Raw genomic sequence first — 20,347 nt, forward strand, 5'->3', positions numbered from 1 at the left:
ATGGCGATGCGGCTTAGGGTGCCGCGCGTTTCAAACCGCTCAAACCACGTGATAAAAAGGGCTCGTTTTTATTTATTTTTTTGCCCACGTACGAAACTGGCAGTCGTCGGAGCTCTAAGAAGAAGGCCGGACGCAACTTTACCAACCGATCGCGATGGCGGGCGGCACTACGACGGGGAGCAGCGCGCAGTCAAAGATGGCAAATATCGGCGCAAATTCACGAAATTTTGAGCCACCGCGATGCCTTCATACACATTTTTTTGCATTTTGCGGTTCGAATTTAGTTTTGAAATTTTCACAGATGAAAGAAGAAGGTTTGAAGATTACAATGCAATAAAAATCAGAAATACGAGAAATTTCGCTAAAAACGCGATTTTCGACTCGCATCTCCCCTTAAGCAGGGCCGTGTTATATATGTGGGCTAGACTGTATTTCAAACTAGGACATCTCAGGCTACATTTAACCCTTAAATGTAGCCCGAGATGTCATTTAACCCTTAAACAAAGGATTGTAAAAACGTTGCAATGTCAGCAGAAAGGAACTAAATTTAAATAGCCTCTGAATCAGACAACTCACTCAATAGCATGCCGTGGTCCAGTCAGGGTGCAGGGTCGCTCCGACATACCCCCACAATCGGGAGCCATCTGGATCTTGCACCCAGACTCCGCTTGCAGCCGACTGATCTGCTCGCCTCCCCGACCAATGACTGCACATGAGCAACACAGTAAGCTCACTTGACCAGGCCACACCACCACCTCAATGCATACAATAAAACCTCCAAAGTCCCCCAGGCTCATGAATGTTCCACCGGAAGCCAAATACCACTTCGGTCAGTCAATCCCATACATAAAGTGACCACCAAACATTCAGGACCAGGCTCCTTGGGTGTTTTCACTAAAGGTGAACCACTTTGGTTAGTCAATTCCATTCATAAAGATGTGACTACCAAACATTTAGGGCCAGGCTCCTTGGGTGTGTTTACAAAAGGTGAACACACTGAAGTTAAATATGAAGTCACAATGGTTATGAGCAGTACTAAATTGTACAGTGAAACCTTACTAGTACGTACTTATCGGGCACACTGCATAACTACACACTAAAAAGTAACTGCCACATCAGACAACCTTGGCCACTACCTCTGAGAAAGTGTGCTGCCATAGTAAATCAAGCTCCTGCCTGAAGACTAACAGCAACGAGATCAAGCAGAGTCGCAGCACGCCTACTATGAATTACTCAGTGCCTTCCGCTAGCATGTATGCATGGGCGCGAATGCCATGCACATCCTGAAAGGGCTCCATTACGTTAGCCCAAGTTTAATTGCTTGTACATATTCTTAGCACGATGTACAGAAGCACTGGACCTCGCTAGGCTGCATATGCACTCTGACAAGATCAGCGAGTGAACAAAGTGCCTACCAATTGCAATTTTCCAAATTCCCCGACTTTCCCAAGTTTGGCACTGTAGTTTATTGGCTATGCAATAAGCTTTAGTTCTTAAACTGTTAAGGTTTCGCTACAGAGAAAGATTTCTATTAAGTGAAGTCCAACACTTCCGTACTTATTCTGTACCCCCCCCCCCCCCCCAAAAAAATGAAATTCCATGGCAGTGATAAAACAGAGTTCCCATGCACAATTTTTACTTGGAGCTATCATGCAAGAATATCTGTGCACATGAATTTGGTTGCGCATTCAGCTAATAGATGCTCAAAATTAACCCAGATGGCAGGCCGAACATTTATGCATACCTGCCAAGTTCAAGGATTCTAAATCTGGGAGATTTCCACAACGAAGGGGGGGGGGGGGGGTCAACTCCCTGAAAGGTATTCCCTTTTTTTGCACTAAAAGAAAAACCGAAAAAATGTCGCACAGGCAACAAGAGGGGGGGGGGGTCCAATCGCAAGCGCCAACAACAGCTTTGCGGCCTTATAATAGTTTTTAACATTCAAGGTATGTTTCCCACTAAGGTGAGAATCTCAGAAAGGGAGTGCAAGTTCAAGGATTCTGAATCCGGGAGATTTTCCCAACCAGGGGGGGGGGGCTCAATTTTTCGCCCCTACTTTTTTTCGGCACCAAATAAATGCATAGACAAACAACCAAACAGAAAAAACATTGCAAAAAACAAGAGGGGGTGGGGGGTTCTCAATCTCAAGCACCAACGTCAGCATTTGCCAATCACACGAGGGTAGTGTTTCCGACTAAGGTGATAGTCCAAAAGGATCAACACCACTAGCAGAATCTATTCCCATCAAAATAACGCGTTGGCTGCCGCAAAAGCGCAATCAAAACTTTGCTCACAGCTAGATTCTTTTGATAGAAACATTAGAACTCGTCTAGACCCTTCTTATTGCAATAGCAGTTATATAGATAGCCCAGGCTGTTTTTTTTTTTTTTTGCCATCACTGCAGTCATTCATCATATATGTATACGTGTATGCACACAAAAAAAAAAAGCCGCACATGTTCGGCGCCCAGCTCGTTGCGAAGCGCTGACGCGCTTATCTCTCACGCATACTTTGCCCCGCGAATTGGGGGAGAGGTTGGATGCTTGTGTGCGCGCGCTTATCCTTTGGTGGGTACAATTGCGTGTCTTCGGCGTGCACTGGCATGATTGCGCTAGTTGCCTGGCCCACAAAGGTCACTTGGGTCTCTGCACAGACCCCGTTTGCGAAATGAGTGCGTTTTTCATAGACAGCGATGGATAACTGGGACACTTGTGCATACAGTTTTTGTGCGTCATTTGTGCGTGAGCAGCCCACTGCATGTTTCGATCTGCTTGTTCTCAGCGTGGCATTGCAAGTTGTTTTCGCATTCATTGCTTCGCCCTTGCGGCGAAACTAACTTTTTTGATTAACGTATTTACTGCCTTTATTCCACCGCTGCATGCCCTCAGAGCTCGTAGGTCGCTATCATGTCGCCATGCCGCAGACCGCGGTTTCATGCACTGTAAAAGACAGTGCATGCGCCAGTCGCACGCGTACACCTGAGGTTTCGAGTTCGCTGCTCTCTGCCTATGTTCGACAGTTTTCTAAGGTTCGCATCACCCGCCGCGATTAAGAAATGTGTTCGGAACATTCGTATTCAGGCCCAATGGACATAGTGAAATTCTGCTGGGGAATTTCAAGAATTCGGTCCACCACAGCACCCTTGGCGTGAGCAAAGTGACATGAATGTGGTTTCGTTCATTCCAAAATTCGTATCTGCCATGCTTTCACATTACTGAGATTCTACTGTATGTTTAGATTAGCACCTTTTAAACTCGTGTATAATAAAATGGAGCACGCTCGAAAAGACTGGAGCAGATTGAGCTGCTTTTTTGTCAATGCGGCCAGATAACGTACAGAAATTTCGATTTCTGGGAGATTTTCATGACAGCTGTACAAACGGAAAAAACGGTCAAAATCCACGAATCTCCCGGCCAATTTGGGAGACTTGGCAGGTATGAAATACTCCCAAAATTTCAAGTCATCAAAACTAACAAAATAAGTTTCAGTCAAAACAGCTCGCGTACGTCTTCCTGGAACCCACATAAACGGACATAACAGCACAGCTGGCTGCCATGAGAGCACGGTTCAAATCTTGCTTGCTTTCTACTAGATTCTTCGCACAGGAATGCCAAAATGCTTCTAGCCTTTTAAAGTCTTTACTGCCTTTAGCCGCATGCCCTCGAAGCTCGTATATCACTATTGTGTCGCCGCGACCTTGTGCGTCATGGTTGCGGCAAACTGTAGTTCCGTTTTCAGTCCGCGTGCGTTGGCTGCGCACATGCCTTCAAAACTAAGTCGTTTTATGCTATCAATGATTGTATGTGCCGCGGTCTTGTCCATGGAGTTTGCGGAAAGCAGCGTTCCTTTAACTGGTCGAGGTCTGGACGCATGCACACTTTCGGAGTTCTGTCCCTAACGTCGTAGCCATATATGATCCCATCAAGAATGACCACGGTTTCGTCCAGAGCTGTTGTGACAACAATCACACACTGTAGAGGGCAGTGCATGCGCTGGTCGCACATGAACTTCTGAAGCTTTGAGCGCACGCTGCTCAAAGTTTATATCACACGCCGTGATTAGAAAAATTGTTTCGAACATTCAAATTTTGGCCAGATGCAAACAGTAGAATTGGCGGGACAATTTCACGAATTCGTATCTGCCGCAGTTTCGCATCACTGAGACTACTGTATGTTCAGATAAACGCCCCCTAAATTCGTTTACAATAAAATGTGGTGGGTAAAAGCTTGGAGCGGACTGACCTGCACTTTTGGCAATGCAGCCACATCACACCCCAAAATTTCGATTTCTGGGAGATTTACATGACTGCCGTGCAAACTAAAGAAACAGTCGAAATCCGGGAGTCTCCCGGACTATCCGGAAGACTTGGCAGACATGTTTATATCGCTAAGTTTCACAGAAACGCAGTCACCGGAAGAACGTACTACGCACAGCAAAGGACCTGAGAGTCAACGCAGCAACACATTTCACTCTGCTAGGATGGTTCACTTTGTGGTTTTCGTCAAGCGACAGTTGTGCCAGAACACCAGCCCAGCTGGAAGCAGCAGCGCTCGATGGACAGCAGCAAATTTTTGCAAGGTCACGCACATTTACAACAGTCCAGAGGAGATATTGGAGTCATCACAAAGATGCAAAGTAAAAAAAAAACATGCTTGTGAGTCATTTTCTAGGCAATCATGACTACTCAGATCATATATTCAACTTTTCTTGGCATTCATGACTCTACTCGGATCATATATTCAATTCTGCTCGTCCTAGTTCACTTTAACAGGGCATTTTTTCCCTACTGAAGCCGAGGTTGGCATCAAAATTCTTGCTTTTGACGCTGTTTTGGAGTAGTTCAGTGCAATTTTTGGCTGTTTGTGCCTTTGGAACAAGAGAACAAACGTAACAAAAATGTGCAATATGCGGAGCTGTCTCTCCCCTGCAGTTACCGTAAAAACCCGCATATAGCTCGGACCCGCATATAGTCCGGGGTGTAATTCGGGGATAGCAAACGTGAGAAAAAAAGTTTTCACCCGAATATAGTCCGAGGAAAATGGAAAAAATGCATTTATTGACATTTCATTCATCCTCGTCGTCGGACGCACTCTCTTCCGAAGCTCCCTTGTCGGAAATGTTCTCCCACAGCACATCATCCTCAGTGCCATCAAGCGCGTTGGAGATGGAGCACTTTTTGAAGGCGCGGCAAACGAGCGCCTCTGGAATGCAGGCCCAAGCCTCGACTATCCACGAGCAGAGCATCGCTGGCGAGGCCCGTTTCAGCCGTCCGGCAGGGGTCACTTCTGGTTCTCCGGACCTCATCCACTCCACGTACAGGCGCTTGACATGGTCCTTAAATGGCTTATTAAGGCACACATCAAGCGGCTGCAGCTGTGATGTCATCCCTCCCGGGATGACGACGAGCTCGGTGCGGGAGTCGCGCAGCAGTCGCTTTACGGAGTCGGCCAGGTGACACCGAAACGCGTCGAGCACAAGCATCGAAGGGAGCCCCAGCAGTGCTCCGGGCCGTCGACACCACACGGACTTTATCCAGTCAAGGACTAACGATTCGTCCATCCACCCCTTGTCCTGGCAGCGGACGACGACATTTTTCGGGAACTTCTCCCCCTTCGGCAGCGTCTTTCGTTTGAACACCACGTAGGGTGGCAGCTTGCGACCGTCAGCCGTGCAGGATAACATTACAGTCACCCGCGTTTTTTCGTTTCCAGTCGACCGCACGATAACTTGCCTGGAGCCTTTTTGATGCACCGTCAGCGCCGAGGGCATATCCAGGTAGACCGGCGTCTGATCCGCGTTGCCGATCTGGCCCAGCTGAAAGGGGACTGCCTTTCGCAACACAATTATGTACCTTTGAAAAGCCACGAGGTGCTCTTCGTAGCTCTCTGGTAGCTTCTGGGAGATCGACGTACGCCGACGTAGGGAGAACCCAGCGCGGCGCATGAAGCGAGACACCCAATGCTTGCTCGCTTTGAAATCCTCCGGCTGAATGCCTTTGTCTCGAGCGATCTCCCTTGCCTTCGCTTGTAGCAGCTCGATGTTGACAGCGAGATGTGCAGCTCGCTGCTCCCGCACAAAGTCTGTGAGTTCTCGTTCCACGTCAGGAAATGCTCCATTTTTTGGTCCGCGGAAACTTTTTCGCTGGCCGCTGCATGCAAAGAGGGCTTCCTTCTGCTTCCGCCAACCGCGAATGCTCCGCTCGTTGACTCCGAACTGCCGCTCCGCGGCACAGTTGCCGATGGTTTCGGCAGCAGCGATAACTTTTCTTTTAAAAGCAGCAGAGTACTGCCTGCGCGGTCCTGACATGGCGTAAAATCACAGGAGCAAAATCGAGGCCGTCATTATGGGCACCAAGTTGAAGCAAAGGCCACTGACCAACTGACCAGTTAAGACTAACGCCGCTAACACTACCTAGCGCAGAAGCGCGCAGACAGCTGATGATGATGATAGCACCGCGCTATGCCGAAACCGAAACTGAATTTGGGCCGAAAATTCTTGGGACCCGCATATAGTACGGGGCCGAAATTTCGCACCCTAAAATCTAGAAAAAAACCCCGGGCTATACGCGGGTTTTTACGGTACTATCAAGCTTACACACTGATGCTCATTACACCCATCACAATACCTGCAGTTCACTTAATGACCTCTTGCTTCCTGTGTCTGCTACTATGCAAACTTAGGCAGACTGCTAACATGGACAAAAAGTGAATGTGCCACTAATTAAACTAACCAACAACCATACGATGACCCAGCCGAAGTGATTCAGACACACCATAAAAATGAAAATTATGCGGAAATTCTCAATACCAAGTGAAAAGTTTAAAAGCAGGTAAAAAATGGCATAAACAATGAAAGATTATGGCAAAACAACAAAGTGCTCTGGTATTGTACACCAATTTCAAGAGCCAGCACTCTTTAGACGTAACTGGACTAAATTAGCAGAGGCATCAATTTTGCAAGAAACTGTAGCCATTTTTAAATTTTCACTTTGAGCAGAATTACCAGCAAATTAATCGACTGAGAGCCGGCAGAGAGGACAGGAGCATTGAGAACTGGCTGCCTGCCAGCATTTCATTTATCGTAGGCAACATCACATAACATTTGACATTCTACAATGTAAACACGACATAAGGCAGACAAAGAAAGTGCTTAACAGCGCAAACGACAAGTTCTATCCCCTCCTGTCAGTTTGTGCTCTTAGGCCCTTTCTTCGTTTATCATGCAGCACCAGGCAGCCCAATCAAGCACTTTGTTAACGACATAAGGAACCATAAAGCACTCAGTACAGCCTTCAATAACGAGCCTAATTTCTAATTTTTGATGTCACTAGAGCCCCCCCCCCCCCTCCAAAGCAATTTTGGTCGGAACAAAACCTTAGGGGAACGTTACCTACTATGTTGTTCCGGACGGAAACCGAAATTTTTTTGAATAGTTTTTCATTTCATGCAGAAACCGGGCAAACTGTAACAAAGAACATGATGCTATGTGTGCAATAATGCAAATTGCGGAGCATAATAGCACGTATCTCAGGTGGGAATTTTTAGGTACAGTTGTGTTGAAATTTTTCGAAAAGCAACAAGGGTCACAACCAGAAATCTTAGTATTAAATTGGGTACAACCAGAAATCTTAGTATTAAATTAAGTTGAATTTCATGTGCTGGTGACACATGCAAGATGGAAAGGCCTTTCTCAGCGTGGAAGTTTGTTTTCTATAGACAGCAGTCTCACATATGAGTGGTACTACACTCGATGGCTGCTTCCGAGTTCAAGTTCACTCCCTACGATGCAAAAAAAATTCTCAATTCCCTTCTGAGAAAGTCTAGTATAACTTAGAATAGCACTTATTTGAAGAAATTCTTGGTACAAGTAGAGGAGAAATCATGATGTACCCTTGACCCACTTTCAAGAGCGTGAGTACCTACACAAGAAATCCATCATTTTTATTGTTATTGTAACTTGGAATTTATGCATACAAGTAATTTTACAAACCCTTAGGGAACATTTTTTTTTATTTGGAACAGAAACTGAACTTTTTGTGGCAGAACAAAACTAAAACTGAAACGAAAAAATGTCATTCGGACACCCTGCTCGAGATACAACACTAAATATAGAAAATGACACAAACAGAGGGTATAGTGTAAGCATTTATTGCAGGTATCTACTATTCCTCACAGTGGCTAAATAAGCAATCAAGCTGTACCTTGTAGGCTAGCTTCACTGTTTTCCAAAACTCAAGCAACATGAAATACTTTTGCCTTTTGCTGAAATATTTTTTTTTTTGATAACCCAATGCAACCACTGCCCCCGATTATGCAGACACAATCTGACAAAGAGCAACATTTGGCTTTTTTAAGCAATGATCCCATTATGGCAAAAATTTTACTTTAGACATGACCGATCAGGTTGACTAGTTCTGTTGAAGTGAACCTACGAACTTTTGAGCTTTCAAGGAATTCAACAAACATTACTGAGCTTGCTTATCAAATGAGAAAAACATCAAAATGCACATTCTACATGCACTGAAATGCTTAAGAGCTGCTGTCACCACAAGCCTTCCACCATGTGATTGGTACAAGCCACACTAAAGCAGCACAATAATTCTGGTGCAGTTACCTAGCCTGTTTTCACACACATATGCCTAGCTAAGGCAGTGCAGCCAATTTATTTTTATTTTTTCAATGCACAGCCCTTGCGGGAGATGACAATCTGAGATTTTGCAGTGACAATCTGAGGACTCTCGGTGGAAGACAAAAGCTCAAAACAAATGCAATTTTCGCATGTATGTTGCTGACTCCACTCTTCATTATGCAACAATCACAACCCTATAATCTGAAGCAACCATGAAGCTGCTTTCATAAAGCAAGCATCAACAATAATGGTGCACAATGCAACACAAGTGTCACTCACTTAGTCCAACCATTTTGTCAGGTACACTCCACTCTTCAACAGCCGGTGCAGCATTTGCTAGGGAACCCCTGAAAAAAAAAATGTTGAAGCAACAGTGCATAACACATATCCTATACAGTGAAATTGCAAAAAGGGTGTATAAAAATTCCATCGAAAAAACAAAAAGGGGCAGCTGCTTACCTCTGCTGAGCCAATGCCGCCAGCTGTGCTCCAAACGCTGCAAGAACACAACAAAATGATGAGCCCTCCCACAGTAGCAACATTCTCACCGACTTGCACAACTAGGCAAAGCAAACCCCTATATGGCAAACAAGCAAAGTATGCAACTGCACTATTCTAAGGATGTGTGTGCAACCTTAGGACTAAGTAGGAGTGCATTCCATAATGCTCAGAGATCTTCAGTCTATCTACTTGCAGTAAAGAAAAAAAGGGGCGAGGTATCAACATGCAGCTGCATGGCATTCCGACAATGAAAAACCAAACCAGCTGGTATTCTCACATGTGGCATCCCTTCAAATGCAGCACAAGAAATTCACTGCGAGCATTTGCTCAAGGTCTCAATTTGATGGCCTCGCTGCACTCATTCCTCAGATGCGTCATCATTATTTAGTCATACACAGTGTGGGAGTTTAGACAAACGGCAATGGAATGTGTTTCCGTTTACTTTCACACATCATCAAAGACTTTCATTGCTGCGGGCAAATAAATGCAGCGCCTTTTGGTGCCACTGAACCATACAAGCAACACACATTTAGGGTTTCCATAGGCTGGAGAACACTCAAGGTGCTAGGGGGTTCCGGGAGTAACTCCCAAATGCCTCTAAAGCATGGATGAAACCATGGGCACCATAGTCACCCTTCAAACATCTGTTGTGTAACCCAGACTGGCTTCATGCCAGATGGCTAAACTTCTATTGCCTTTAATGCATCTTGGGCTTTTTCTCCACTCTCTAACAACCAAAATGAGATCTTCCAATCTGCACACATTCACGTGTGCAACGACATCATGCTTACCTCACTGTATTTCCCATTGTGGCAACATCCAGATATATTAGTTGTCTTCTCCGGCAGAGGGTTGTAGAATAACTCAGTCTCGTGAAACTTGAAAATGTTTGCCTAGTAATGGCTATGGCTGAGTTCGCAACGTTTCGGAGCGGTAGAAGAAAATGAACCCTTCGTACACAGCAACACATCTAAGAATGCATATTACACCTCCAACTTGCAAAGCCACCCTGCACTTCCCTTAAAACCTTAAATTCCCATTTGCAACAGATGAGTATCTTTTGCTTCAGAAACTTGCCACTAATGGGAATGAACTTTGCAACCATAATGCCTCGCCTGATATTCAATGCTTATCTTTATTCAAGATATAAGCTTAGATGAACTTTTCAGAGCCACAGCATATTTGACCTCACGGAGAATCTTGGCTGTCTTGACGTAGTCTAAGATAGTGTTTCACCACGTCAAATTGCCTGGCTACTTCAAGCACTGACTGTCATTCAACAGCCTCCTGTGTCACTGTAACTCCCTTGTACTTACAGCCCTTAATCAATGGCACGAGCTGTAACGACAAAAGTTGACACCATGCTTAGTTTATTGTAGATTGCAAAAAGTGTATCAACACACCATTAAAGTGCACTAACAATTTCTGGCTCAAAAGTTCATTGACACTCGATGACAAAAAATTGAAGCAGACGCATCGTATAACACTGCAGTATGCAGAAGTTACAATAAATGGCAATACTAGAACCAAAATGATTGTGATGCAAATCACCCAGGCAGATGAAATCAAAATTACAAAAAAGCACCACCTCGGAGGCCCTAACTTAACATTGCATGCAAGTCCTGTCCAATAAAGGGGACAAAGACGATAGACACAGTAAATCATTCTCCAAATGCGCACAACCCTATCAAAGCAAATATGCACAACACCAAATGAACTGTAAAAGGTTGTGTGCATGTACGCGAATTTTCAACAGCAGAAGCTCTGCAAATAGCAACTGATCATTTAGGCTTAAACGATAGATAGCAGTGTCTGCAATTTCAATGAAAACATTGCAGTCAATAGACCTTGACCGTCCACAGACAAAGGCAGCTGCAAGAAGTCTTCAACATTGACAAGATGAGCATTTTTACAAATACCGTTTGACAAGCACTCCAGCTTTCGAAGGCAAAACATGTATAGGAGGATCAGATACTTCATAAAAACATACCTTAAGAGTGAAGCAAGCCATAATTCATTGGTTTTTAGTTTTACGCATCCGGATCCGCAAGGGTTGGTGAAATTTCTATAGTCTTATTTCATGACACAAAAATGCCTTTCTTAAACCTGACCTCTTTGACATATACAGTAGAACCCACAATCCCAGATATAACTATCGGTTAAAGCTATATTTTGATGCACTTGCTATTTAACTATGCTACCTATTAAAACTGCATCCAAGGCAAACATCTTTCAAAGCCTCTTTCTTTTACAAGACATTCCCGACCATTTTGAGGCAAAAATATGGCGCATACGATGTGAAAAGAAAAAAAGTTAAAACAGGCTTTCTCAAGCACAAGATGGGTGTTGATTGATATGTGGGGTTTAACGTCCCAAAACCATGATATGATTATGAGAGACGCCGTAGTGGAGGGCTCCGGCCATTTCGACCACCTGAATCTGAGCACCCAAATCTGAGCACACAGGCCTACAAAATTTCCGCCTCCATCGGAAATGCAGCCGCCGCAGCCGGGATTTGACCCCGCGACCTGCGGGTCAGCAGCCGAGTACCTTAGCCACTAGACCACCGCGGCGGGGCCAAAATAGGTGCGTGCTCGCACGTGCCCGGCTAAATTACTGGCGACAATGACCTCATGGACCGTGGCAAGCACCTCGTGCAAATTTTGGACGCTGTGAGCGACGCCTTTCACTTTACAGTAGTTTGTTCGGTCGCAGGTCAGCAGTAAGGAAAAAAAAAACTGAGGCAGGATGAAGCCCTGCAGTTAGTTTTTCACTAAGCATCTTCACCAACACCATTCTCAGCATCAACAAACTGCCTAGAACGTAATAAACAATGCCTTAGAAAGCACAAATGCAACATGCAATATCTTTGCCTCGCATAAAATTTTCCTGCGACCGCCAACTTGCCGACACGACAATGTGCCTTAAAAGGTCTTCAGTATTTTTAGTAAAGGCAGAGATCGATCAATGAATGACAACTTTCACAAGATTGACAATGCCTTCATGGATAAGCATAAAAAAAGCAAGGCGGGTTCCTGCTGGTGCTGAATGTGCCACTGTAACTATATTACAGTTATCTGCTGCTATTTGCTCCACTGGGCGTGTGGCACAAACTGCATGGGAAGTGACTACAGTACAAGCGCACCACGCTGCCTTTTACAAGTTCTGTGCTAATACAAGCGCAGGCATACAGAAGATAGCTAACCTCACGGCAATAATGGCGTGAGCTGAATAGGTGACGTGCACACAATGGCATCCGTTGATTGCACTGGTGGTTTAACCCACTCATGAGCATGCAGCGGGCGTTGCTTCACACACAAAATGGCCCAACCTGACACTGAAGGGTTGTTAGCCCTGTTCGACAAACATGCGCAGAAAAAAAAACTGCTAGATTGCTAAGTGCAAGTTTTCAGGGCAGAGTCCATAAACAACAAACCACTTCTTTTAACTCTTGAGTTGGTTATAAATTGGTGCGACTAGATACATATTCGTAGCATTAAATTTGAGAATGATCACAAAAAAACTTACGGTCATTCACGGCGGCCAGTTTCTTGGCGTCTGGTGAGCCATCTTGAAAGAAAAGAGAAATTTATTCACAAAGGTGCACACATGATGTCTGAAGACCAGGTGCAGCACGGAATAACTCCACCCTACAAAATGAAACGCCTTGCTTTGTTGGAGCATCCATTTTAAACCCTTCAACAAGCCAAAAGTCTTCAGGGTCTTATGTAACGATGCGCAAGCATTGCTTTAGCACCGTTTTTACACCCTCCAGTTTAGAAAGAACAGCTGGAGGGCTCTAGCCAGTGCTCCTGAACCGTGATAACACAGTATTTTATCCAATTTCCTGCTCCAGTCAGTCCAATGGCACTCTGCACACATTACAATAGAAATAGCAAACAAAATTTGGGGATTCAACACTCCAAGTCAACACAGCTCGCGCCTCAGAAGCACAAGGCCCGATCCTGCATACTCTATGAAATTTTAAAATGTCTTCACTGCTCCTTCCGCATTCCAGGCACTTACTAGACGTTGTCCAATTGCCTGCGGCAAGGATGAACTTTTGTATTATAGAATGCATACAACAAGACTGCTACCTTAGATGGATTTGGCATCATAATCTTCGCATAATCAATTGTGTATGTTGGCTACATAGAAACCTCAGCTTAGCACCATAGTACAGTGAGCCAGAAAACTAAATCAAAAGTTCAAATCTGCACCTGTCAATGAGGTGTCCAAATTTGGAGCAGAGTACGGGGAAACAACCTTCATTTTTTTATCATGAAAAACTAAATTTAGAGCAGTATGAAAAAAAAGGGATGACATTCAGAAAAATATATGCACAAACCATTCAAAATTGCCTAAATTGTTCAGAGTGAACATGTGCACTGCTATTTCAACAAAAATAGCATTTTGAACCACCCCAGTCAGCAAACAATGATGAAGTCCACATTAGCGTTTGCCATGCTTGCCAAGTCTTGACAGACTCCAAGGATTCAATAGTTACTTGAAATTTAAAGTGTTTCAGGGCCCCTTCAAGAAACACAGGTACGAAACAGTGCCACAGGACATGCAGTAAGCACCCCTGTATTTAGACTGAAAATATGTAAATATAGAAGTGCGTGCAGTGGTGGGAATGCGTTCCAGCATTTATTTGTGGAGTAGCCATTAGAGCAGGCAACATCTGCTTATGAAGCAGCAACCTCTGTATTTGGAGCAGACAGTCTTTTTCATGATACACACAGAGGAAGAAAACTTAGCTTTAATTTAGTTTAATGATCTCTCAGATTACATAATTTTTACAGAAACAGCAAGCCCATAAAATAAACAGAAAAAATAAAAGCAGGATCAAATGTGGGACATAAAGAGAAGGTTATTGCACAAACTAGCTGGCTGCAACATGAAGTTCCAGCAGGACACATGCACACTCACATGGGCATGCGCATGGAAGGCACAAGGGGGGTGCAAAGGCAGCCCCATAGACATGAACCTTTGTTCCCCCCCCTGAAGAGGTACCTTGCGCATGCCTATGCACCCTCCTCCACACACGTTCAAAGCTTTTACAGTAAAACCTCAATACGTACATGCATGACGAGAACGCAGCTAACTGCGCACTAAATGTGCACAGTTAGCAAGAGCATAGCTTTTGCCTGATCCAAAATCCAATCCAAAAATTGGTCATGTGACCACATGCACTGGCATTGGCCAGACGCCGGTTTTGTTATTGTAGTTTGTAGGTTCCGAACGTGAGAGCGGCGACATCGAACATGCATTTCTATACAATTTAAAAAAAAATTTGAAGTCCTACAATTGCATCGCCAGGCCAGAAGGAATGTGCACGCGACAGCTCGCCACTTCAGTATTGACAAAAAGAGGGTCCGCGAGTGGGACAAGTTCGAGAGCTTACTGCAACAAAACTTTGGTACGACCAGGCATCAGCTTAAGTTGAGCAACGAAGCACCAGTGTTCAGTGAGGAAGTAGACGATGCTCTTTTTGAGTTTGAGCGGGAAAGAAGCGCTGGACATGCTGTTAGTAACAGACTTCTCTTAGAAGAAACTCAAAATAAGCCACAGCTTGCAGCTAGAAAATTTTGCTGCGTCAAGCCAATATATCAAGAGGTGGAAGCAGCAGTTTGGCGTGACAATGAGCCAATCCACAAACGAGAACCAAAAGACACCTGACAATTTCTCAAAGGCATTTCACTGCTGTGAATAGCCTGCGAGCATGCCACGACTACACACCATACAACATTTGTAATATGGACCAGACGATGGTCCGAATCAACTCCCCGGCGAGCAGGACGAACAACGTGGTTGGAGCGAGCTCCGTGCACATTGCCAATACTGGCTGCGCCCGCAGGGGCTTCACAGCTGCATTGGCAGCATGCGAAAGCGGCCACAAACTACCAGGTTTTATCATTCTGTAGGAACAAAGTGGGAAGATACTAACCAAAGCGTTCATGAGCCTTTGTATACCAGGCGAGTGACTAAGTTTCTGCATTGTAATTTTTTTCTTTTTGTTTTCATGGAAGAAAATAATTAGGAAAATGTGCTCGATTACAGTGACCGCAGTTGACGTGACTTTTTCTTATAGCCAATGTTCAGTCATGGCATCAGAAAATGGTTGGATGACGTCGGATAAACTGCAGGAGTGGCTGGCAAGGGTGTGGGGCCAAACAATGACGACGTGCGGCAGCTACTTGAGCTGGATCAGGCACCTATCCACAAGACTGGCAGCACAAGATGCAATAGCGGAACGTGACAGACATATGGGCCTGCAGGCTGCACAAGCCTACTGCAGCCAGCCGATGTCTTTTGGAACAGGCCGTTCACGAGGAAAGAAGAAACACCGAAAAGCAATCTGCGAAAGCCATCACAGCAGGATGCCCTAAGCTTTGTGTCTGAGGCTTGGGCCGTTGCGACTGTAGAGAAAGTCGTGCGCTCTTTCAAGAGGTGCGTAATTGCCAACGCACTCGACGGTTTTAAGGATGGCGAGCTGCATGACTGCCTGTCCGACATCGGAGCCGTGGCATATTCGTCAAAAATTCTCTCGATAGCAGATGAATTGCCACTAGATGGCCCAAACAGAAGTTTACGGATGGCATTGGTCCATATACTTTTGCCCACGAGTGCACATCACTACCATGACTACATTTATGTGCCTTGACACATGCACCAAGATCAAGAAACTGCTCACGAGTCAGGGAAGTAAGAGTTCTTGAACAGGTTTTAGTTTATGGTTATCAACAACAGCAAGTAAAAAGTCACGTGAGACAAGCAGCTCGACAGACGAGCCTTCCACCCTCAGGGGTTAAGTAAATTTAGCTGTGGCTACAAGATGGACTAGTCTTGCATCCTCGAACATGTCAAACCTGCTACATCCACAAGCTTACTCATGTCACAACGAACCATTGTGCACAAATTTCTTATTTGGAGCACCGAAACCAACATTCTTTCCACAGTACACTGCAACCTAAGGGAGACAATTCCAACCAAAAACCCACTACACATTTGGAATCAGTACACAAAGCTCAGTTTACTTCAATAAAAGGAGGAAGTTCAAAGGATTATGAGGTAAAAAGTTTTGTCAAGATCTAATGGGAAGCCCAAACCTGTTTCCACAAGGAAAGCTACCTTATTCAGGCCCTGACCAAGAGAAGTTGCCTTGCAGAAATGAGAGCTCTGGGATGAGCAATCCAAATTAGCTGTTTTTATTTGTGCCTTGTTATTCTGTATGATACACTTGCAAATATATCACTAATGAAGGGTAACTAATTTTTTTTAAAATTCCCTGTACAATGATACTGCACTACGGTAAACACACTATACATCCTGTAGTGACGAAATGTGCACCTTTTTCACACTAGTACTACAGAGCAACCCAGCAGCAACAGCAAAATGCAAACATTGTGGCTCTCCGATCAACACAAGAGCATCTCCGCACCTGTGGCCCGAGAGAATGTGCAGCAGCAGCTTTCAGAGGCCATGCATTAGTTAAAATATTTTGGAACACTCAGCACTGATGGCACAGTCAAAGTATTTTTGGTGCACATGTGCATGCTAGGCAACACTTCGTTGTCACTACAGCTGTGCCGCACGCAGAAGCAAAGTCTCTTTTCGAACAGAATTTTTAAGACTGGTGTACACCGGCAACCAGCAGCGGTCGCGCGACTATTCGAGACTGGCGACCAAAAAGCGACTGAAGTTCACACCGGCAGAGGCTGCATACGAGCGACCGGAAGGCGCAAAACATGAGAGTCGCATCCGGATCTCGTTATCAGCGAGAACTCTGGAGACCGGCGCCGATCAGCTGAGTGAGCAAAGCAAGCCGAGCGCGCTGCATTTATTTTTGATTACATTCGTTCTCACACAGCGTTCCCAGCAGCGTCAAGGAGTTCGGTTCAAGCAAAGATCAAGAGATGGTCATGGTGCTGGTGGGGTGTGCCATGGTGTCAGCGCTGGCAGCACAGATGCCTCCAATAAAAAAAAAGCCTGTGGTCGGTGTGACCGTGCCTTGAATTTAAAAACTATAATAGCTCTTGAAGTTATTTTGACTGCCCACAGCCTCCAATGCAGCACAAGCGCGTCTCGAACGCGGTGTCTCAAGTCGTTGCGATGACATGAAGCACAAGCGCGTTCCAAACGAGCTGCGTTGAAGGCGGTGACAAGTTAAAGACAAAAAACAATTATGAATACAGGGGAAAGATGGTGCACAATTTTTTTGCCTCCTTGACGGTTGTTAGCTTCTTGTGAATGCCGCCACGTAAATTCAAAACTTTGCTTGAGCTGCTGCGCCCCGCCACCTCCAAGCCAAGTATTCTGTGGTGGCCATGGTACCACAGACCCAGAGGAACGCACTCATGTGCATCTGGCGGCAGGAGACCAGCGCAATAAAAAAAACAAAAATTGAGCATTGCTGATTGGTTCCAGCAGCTTTGAGACTGCAACATCAATCAGAAAGCAACTAGCCAAAGCAGTCGCTTTGCGACCGTTCGCGACCAGTTGCAAATGATCGCACGACCGCTGCTAGTTGCCAGTGAGCATCAGCCTTTACAACTGCAATTGGCACTATTTTGCTGATAATCCCACTACAAAGCACTGCCACGCATTCCAGGCACACACTATCACAGCTGCAACAATCCAGGCAAAAACAGCAAATGAAGTTCAAAACCCCCCAAAATCGCTGCTGTGATGTGCATACAAGGACGGCCACTTCAAACAAGAACTGAATAAAGTGCTTTTCAGCTGTACAGTTGCACTACCTATGGAACTTTAGCAATAAGAGCTTTAATGCGCAACCTTAACCCCTTAACTGCTTTGGGCAAGTAGAGCTCGTCCTGCCTAAACTGCTTTTGACGAGTAAAACTTAAACTAGTAGAATAGGTACTCTTCTGTAACATTCAGGCAGAGAAGTGCACATTTACAGGTTACATCAAGTCTCATCCACTAAATGGCAGCACTTTCTCGGGGATTTAGGTTGTTCCTGCGGTAGGAGCGCAGTTTTGGTAAAAAGACGGCGTGCGGTGGTAGCGATCCACACATAACTGACCCGTGAACACTAAAAAGAAGCTATTAGTTTTCATCATCTTGTTTGAGTGATGATGATTCGAGTACAGATATTTATCGTGTGTCCGGAAGTGAAGATAGCGATGACAGTGAATGAGTAGCTCTTTCAGTGATGACTGCTCGCACGCGAACATTGCAAGTGCCTACCAGTGAAGCCACCTTGCGTTATTCTGCGTTTTTGAAATTTTCAGCACAGCCCCGAAGCTTCCAGAGTGAAATACCCACAAGGGTGCTTAGCTTATACAAGTGAAGATGTGGCGTCTGTAACTGTGCAACTTATAAGGCTTTACATCAATTAGCAGCAGGTAGCTCATTTCCGAAGTATTAACAAGAAACAAACTATTCCGTTGATTTGACTAAGTATGTGGTGAAGATATTTTTCAGCATCGACAAGCTACTCTTTAGTACAACCACAATCAAAATCCGCAATAAAAAGTAAGCACTTGTTGACCAAAAATTTTCGAAAAAAAAATGAGCAGTTAAGGGCTTAAGTGACAGTGGGGGCCAACAAACAGGGTGTCCAGAGAAAAATCACAGTGGATCAAACAAGCACGGGGCCAATTTGATCGGGTCATCTGCTCAAGCCACCAAATTATAGGTAACCGACTGACGGTTACGTATAATTTCCCCCCTCATTTTTTACACCTTACATACAAGCAAGATCACGTGCATCTGAAAGTTTCAATATTCGGCTCTAATCGCTTTATAGGCGAGTAAAAACACGAATGCTTAGACGGCGCGCAGCGCCACCGGTAACACAAAGGCTGCCACGTGGCACGAGCCGGCACCGGCATCCATGTTGAACACAATGCGCACCACTTGCACAAGGCGCAGTCAAAGAAAAAAAAAACGCTTACCATTCCTGTCCATGCTATCCTCTAGAGGCCGCTTGATTCCACCGCCAGGTATAGCGCCCACTTCGGAATTTGATGGGGGGTTAATCTTTGCAGCGATCTGCATAGCAAGGCATCGCCGGTCATCAGAAAATGACCAAGAATCGCCAGCGGGTCGATGGCGATTAAGGAGCGCACTTGAAGCACCGCTTGATTTCGCAAAAAGAATATCGCATTCGGAGATTGGCGACTATTGTTCCATAGGTTCAGTCATCCACCAACGTGGCACTGCACTCGTAACGCTTTTCCGACACGCAAAACTTGTTTATCATTAAATAAATCCAACATTTAATAAATCTCAACATTTCATTTATCCAAATAAATCCAACATTTCAGTTATCCAATGTCGCCGATAACACAGGCCTAAAAATCTAAAAATGCTACGAGCAGAGTACGAAGATTGCAAGAAAACAGTTGAGAAAGCCCAGTAATTTACAGCAACTCGGTCACTTTATCACTTCCCTTATTCTTTTCTAACTCAGCAAAAGAGCCTACGCGTAGAAAATCCAATATCAGATACGCGTTCGGCTTAACACCCACGGCATGCTCCATCAGATAATGCCGGCAGTCACTGAAAATTACTACAAAACAGCGCTCGTGCAGACCAAGTCTCATTTAATGCGCACTCATCAGCCAATGTTTTAATACCCAGCCTGAGAGGGGCATGAACCAACTTTGCCCGGTTCGGGACGCCGCACAATGACCGACCACGCCGTTAGGCTTACGGTGCCGCACAAGTAAACTTGCTGCTGCGGTACAGGAAATAACACTCGAACCATTCCACAAATGCGAACTGCTTCAAAAACGGCGGCAGCGCAAAAACGCAGGCATGACGGTACTTTTTGCAGCTACATCTTGCCGCTAAGCGCCCGGCACTTCACGATGCCGCCTACAGCACGGAGACAATGAGCCCATACCCCCCCCCCCCCTAACTGCAACGCGATCAGTACCTCAAGTGTTTCACGCGGAATCGCTCAAAATTAGCGAAAATGTTGTTGAGACTTACCTGTCGCGCTCTTTGCACAGCATCCGCGAACGCTGCACTAGGATCGTACCCACTAGAAATATTAGATTGTGGCGGCGCAACCGCGGTGAAATCCGACATGCTGCAAGACCTCAATAAGGCGGTAGTGCATTTGTCACGTGATCTGCTATACCACGTCGCAGGAAAACCCGAGAGAAAAAAAGGCGGAAAACGATCATAACGCTGATTGGTCAACTCGCAAAAACAAAGCAAAAACATATTTCTAAATTTTACT

At 45.2% G+C, this 20,347-nt stretch overlaps 1 protein-coding gene across 8 annotated transcripts in view; it reads right to left on the minus strand.

Annotated features, from left to right (window-relative positions):
• The window catches only part of Psi (P-element somatic inhibitor), a 124,579-nt gene extending 104,332 nt beyond the window's left edge, over positions 1-20,247 (minus strand). For 7 of the 8 annotated variants that reach the window (XM_037413383.2, XM_037413381.2, XM_075880009.1 and 4 more), the window contains exons 1-6: positions 20,095-20,247; positions 19,053-19,149; positions 12,658-12,699; positions 9,088-9,124; positions 8,908-8,975; positions 577-706 (exon numbers count right to left, since the gene is read on the minus strand). In XM_037413383.2, coding sequence (XP_037269280.2) covers positions 577-706; positions 8,908-8,975; positions 9,088-9,124; positions 12,658-12,699; positions 19,053-19,149; positions 20,095-20,193 — 473 coding nt within the window. In that variant the 5' untranslated portion in view covers positions 20,194-20,247. The remainder of the gene's footprint in view (positions 1-576; positions 707-8,907; positions 8,976-9,087; positions 9,125-12,657; positions 12,700-19,052; positions 19,150-20,094) is intronic. The other variant, XM_037413385.2, reaches the window with a different exon arrangement.
• Positions 20,248-20,347: the final 100 nt, after the last annotated feature.

This window comes from Rhipicephalus microplus, chromosome X, assembly GCF_043290135.1.
Source record: "Rhipicephalus microplus isolate Deutch F79 chromosome X, USDA_Rmic, whole genome shotgun sequence".
Lineage (NCBI taxonomy): Eukaryota > Metazoa > Arthropoda > Arachnida > Ixodida > Ixodidae > Rhipicephalus > Rhipicephalus microplus.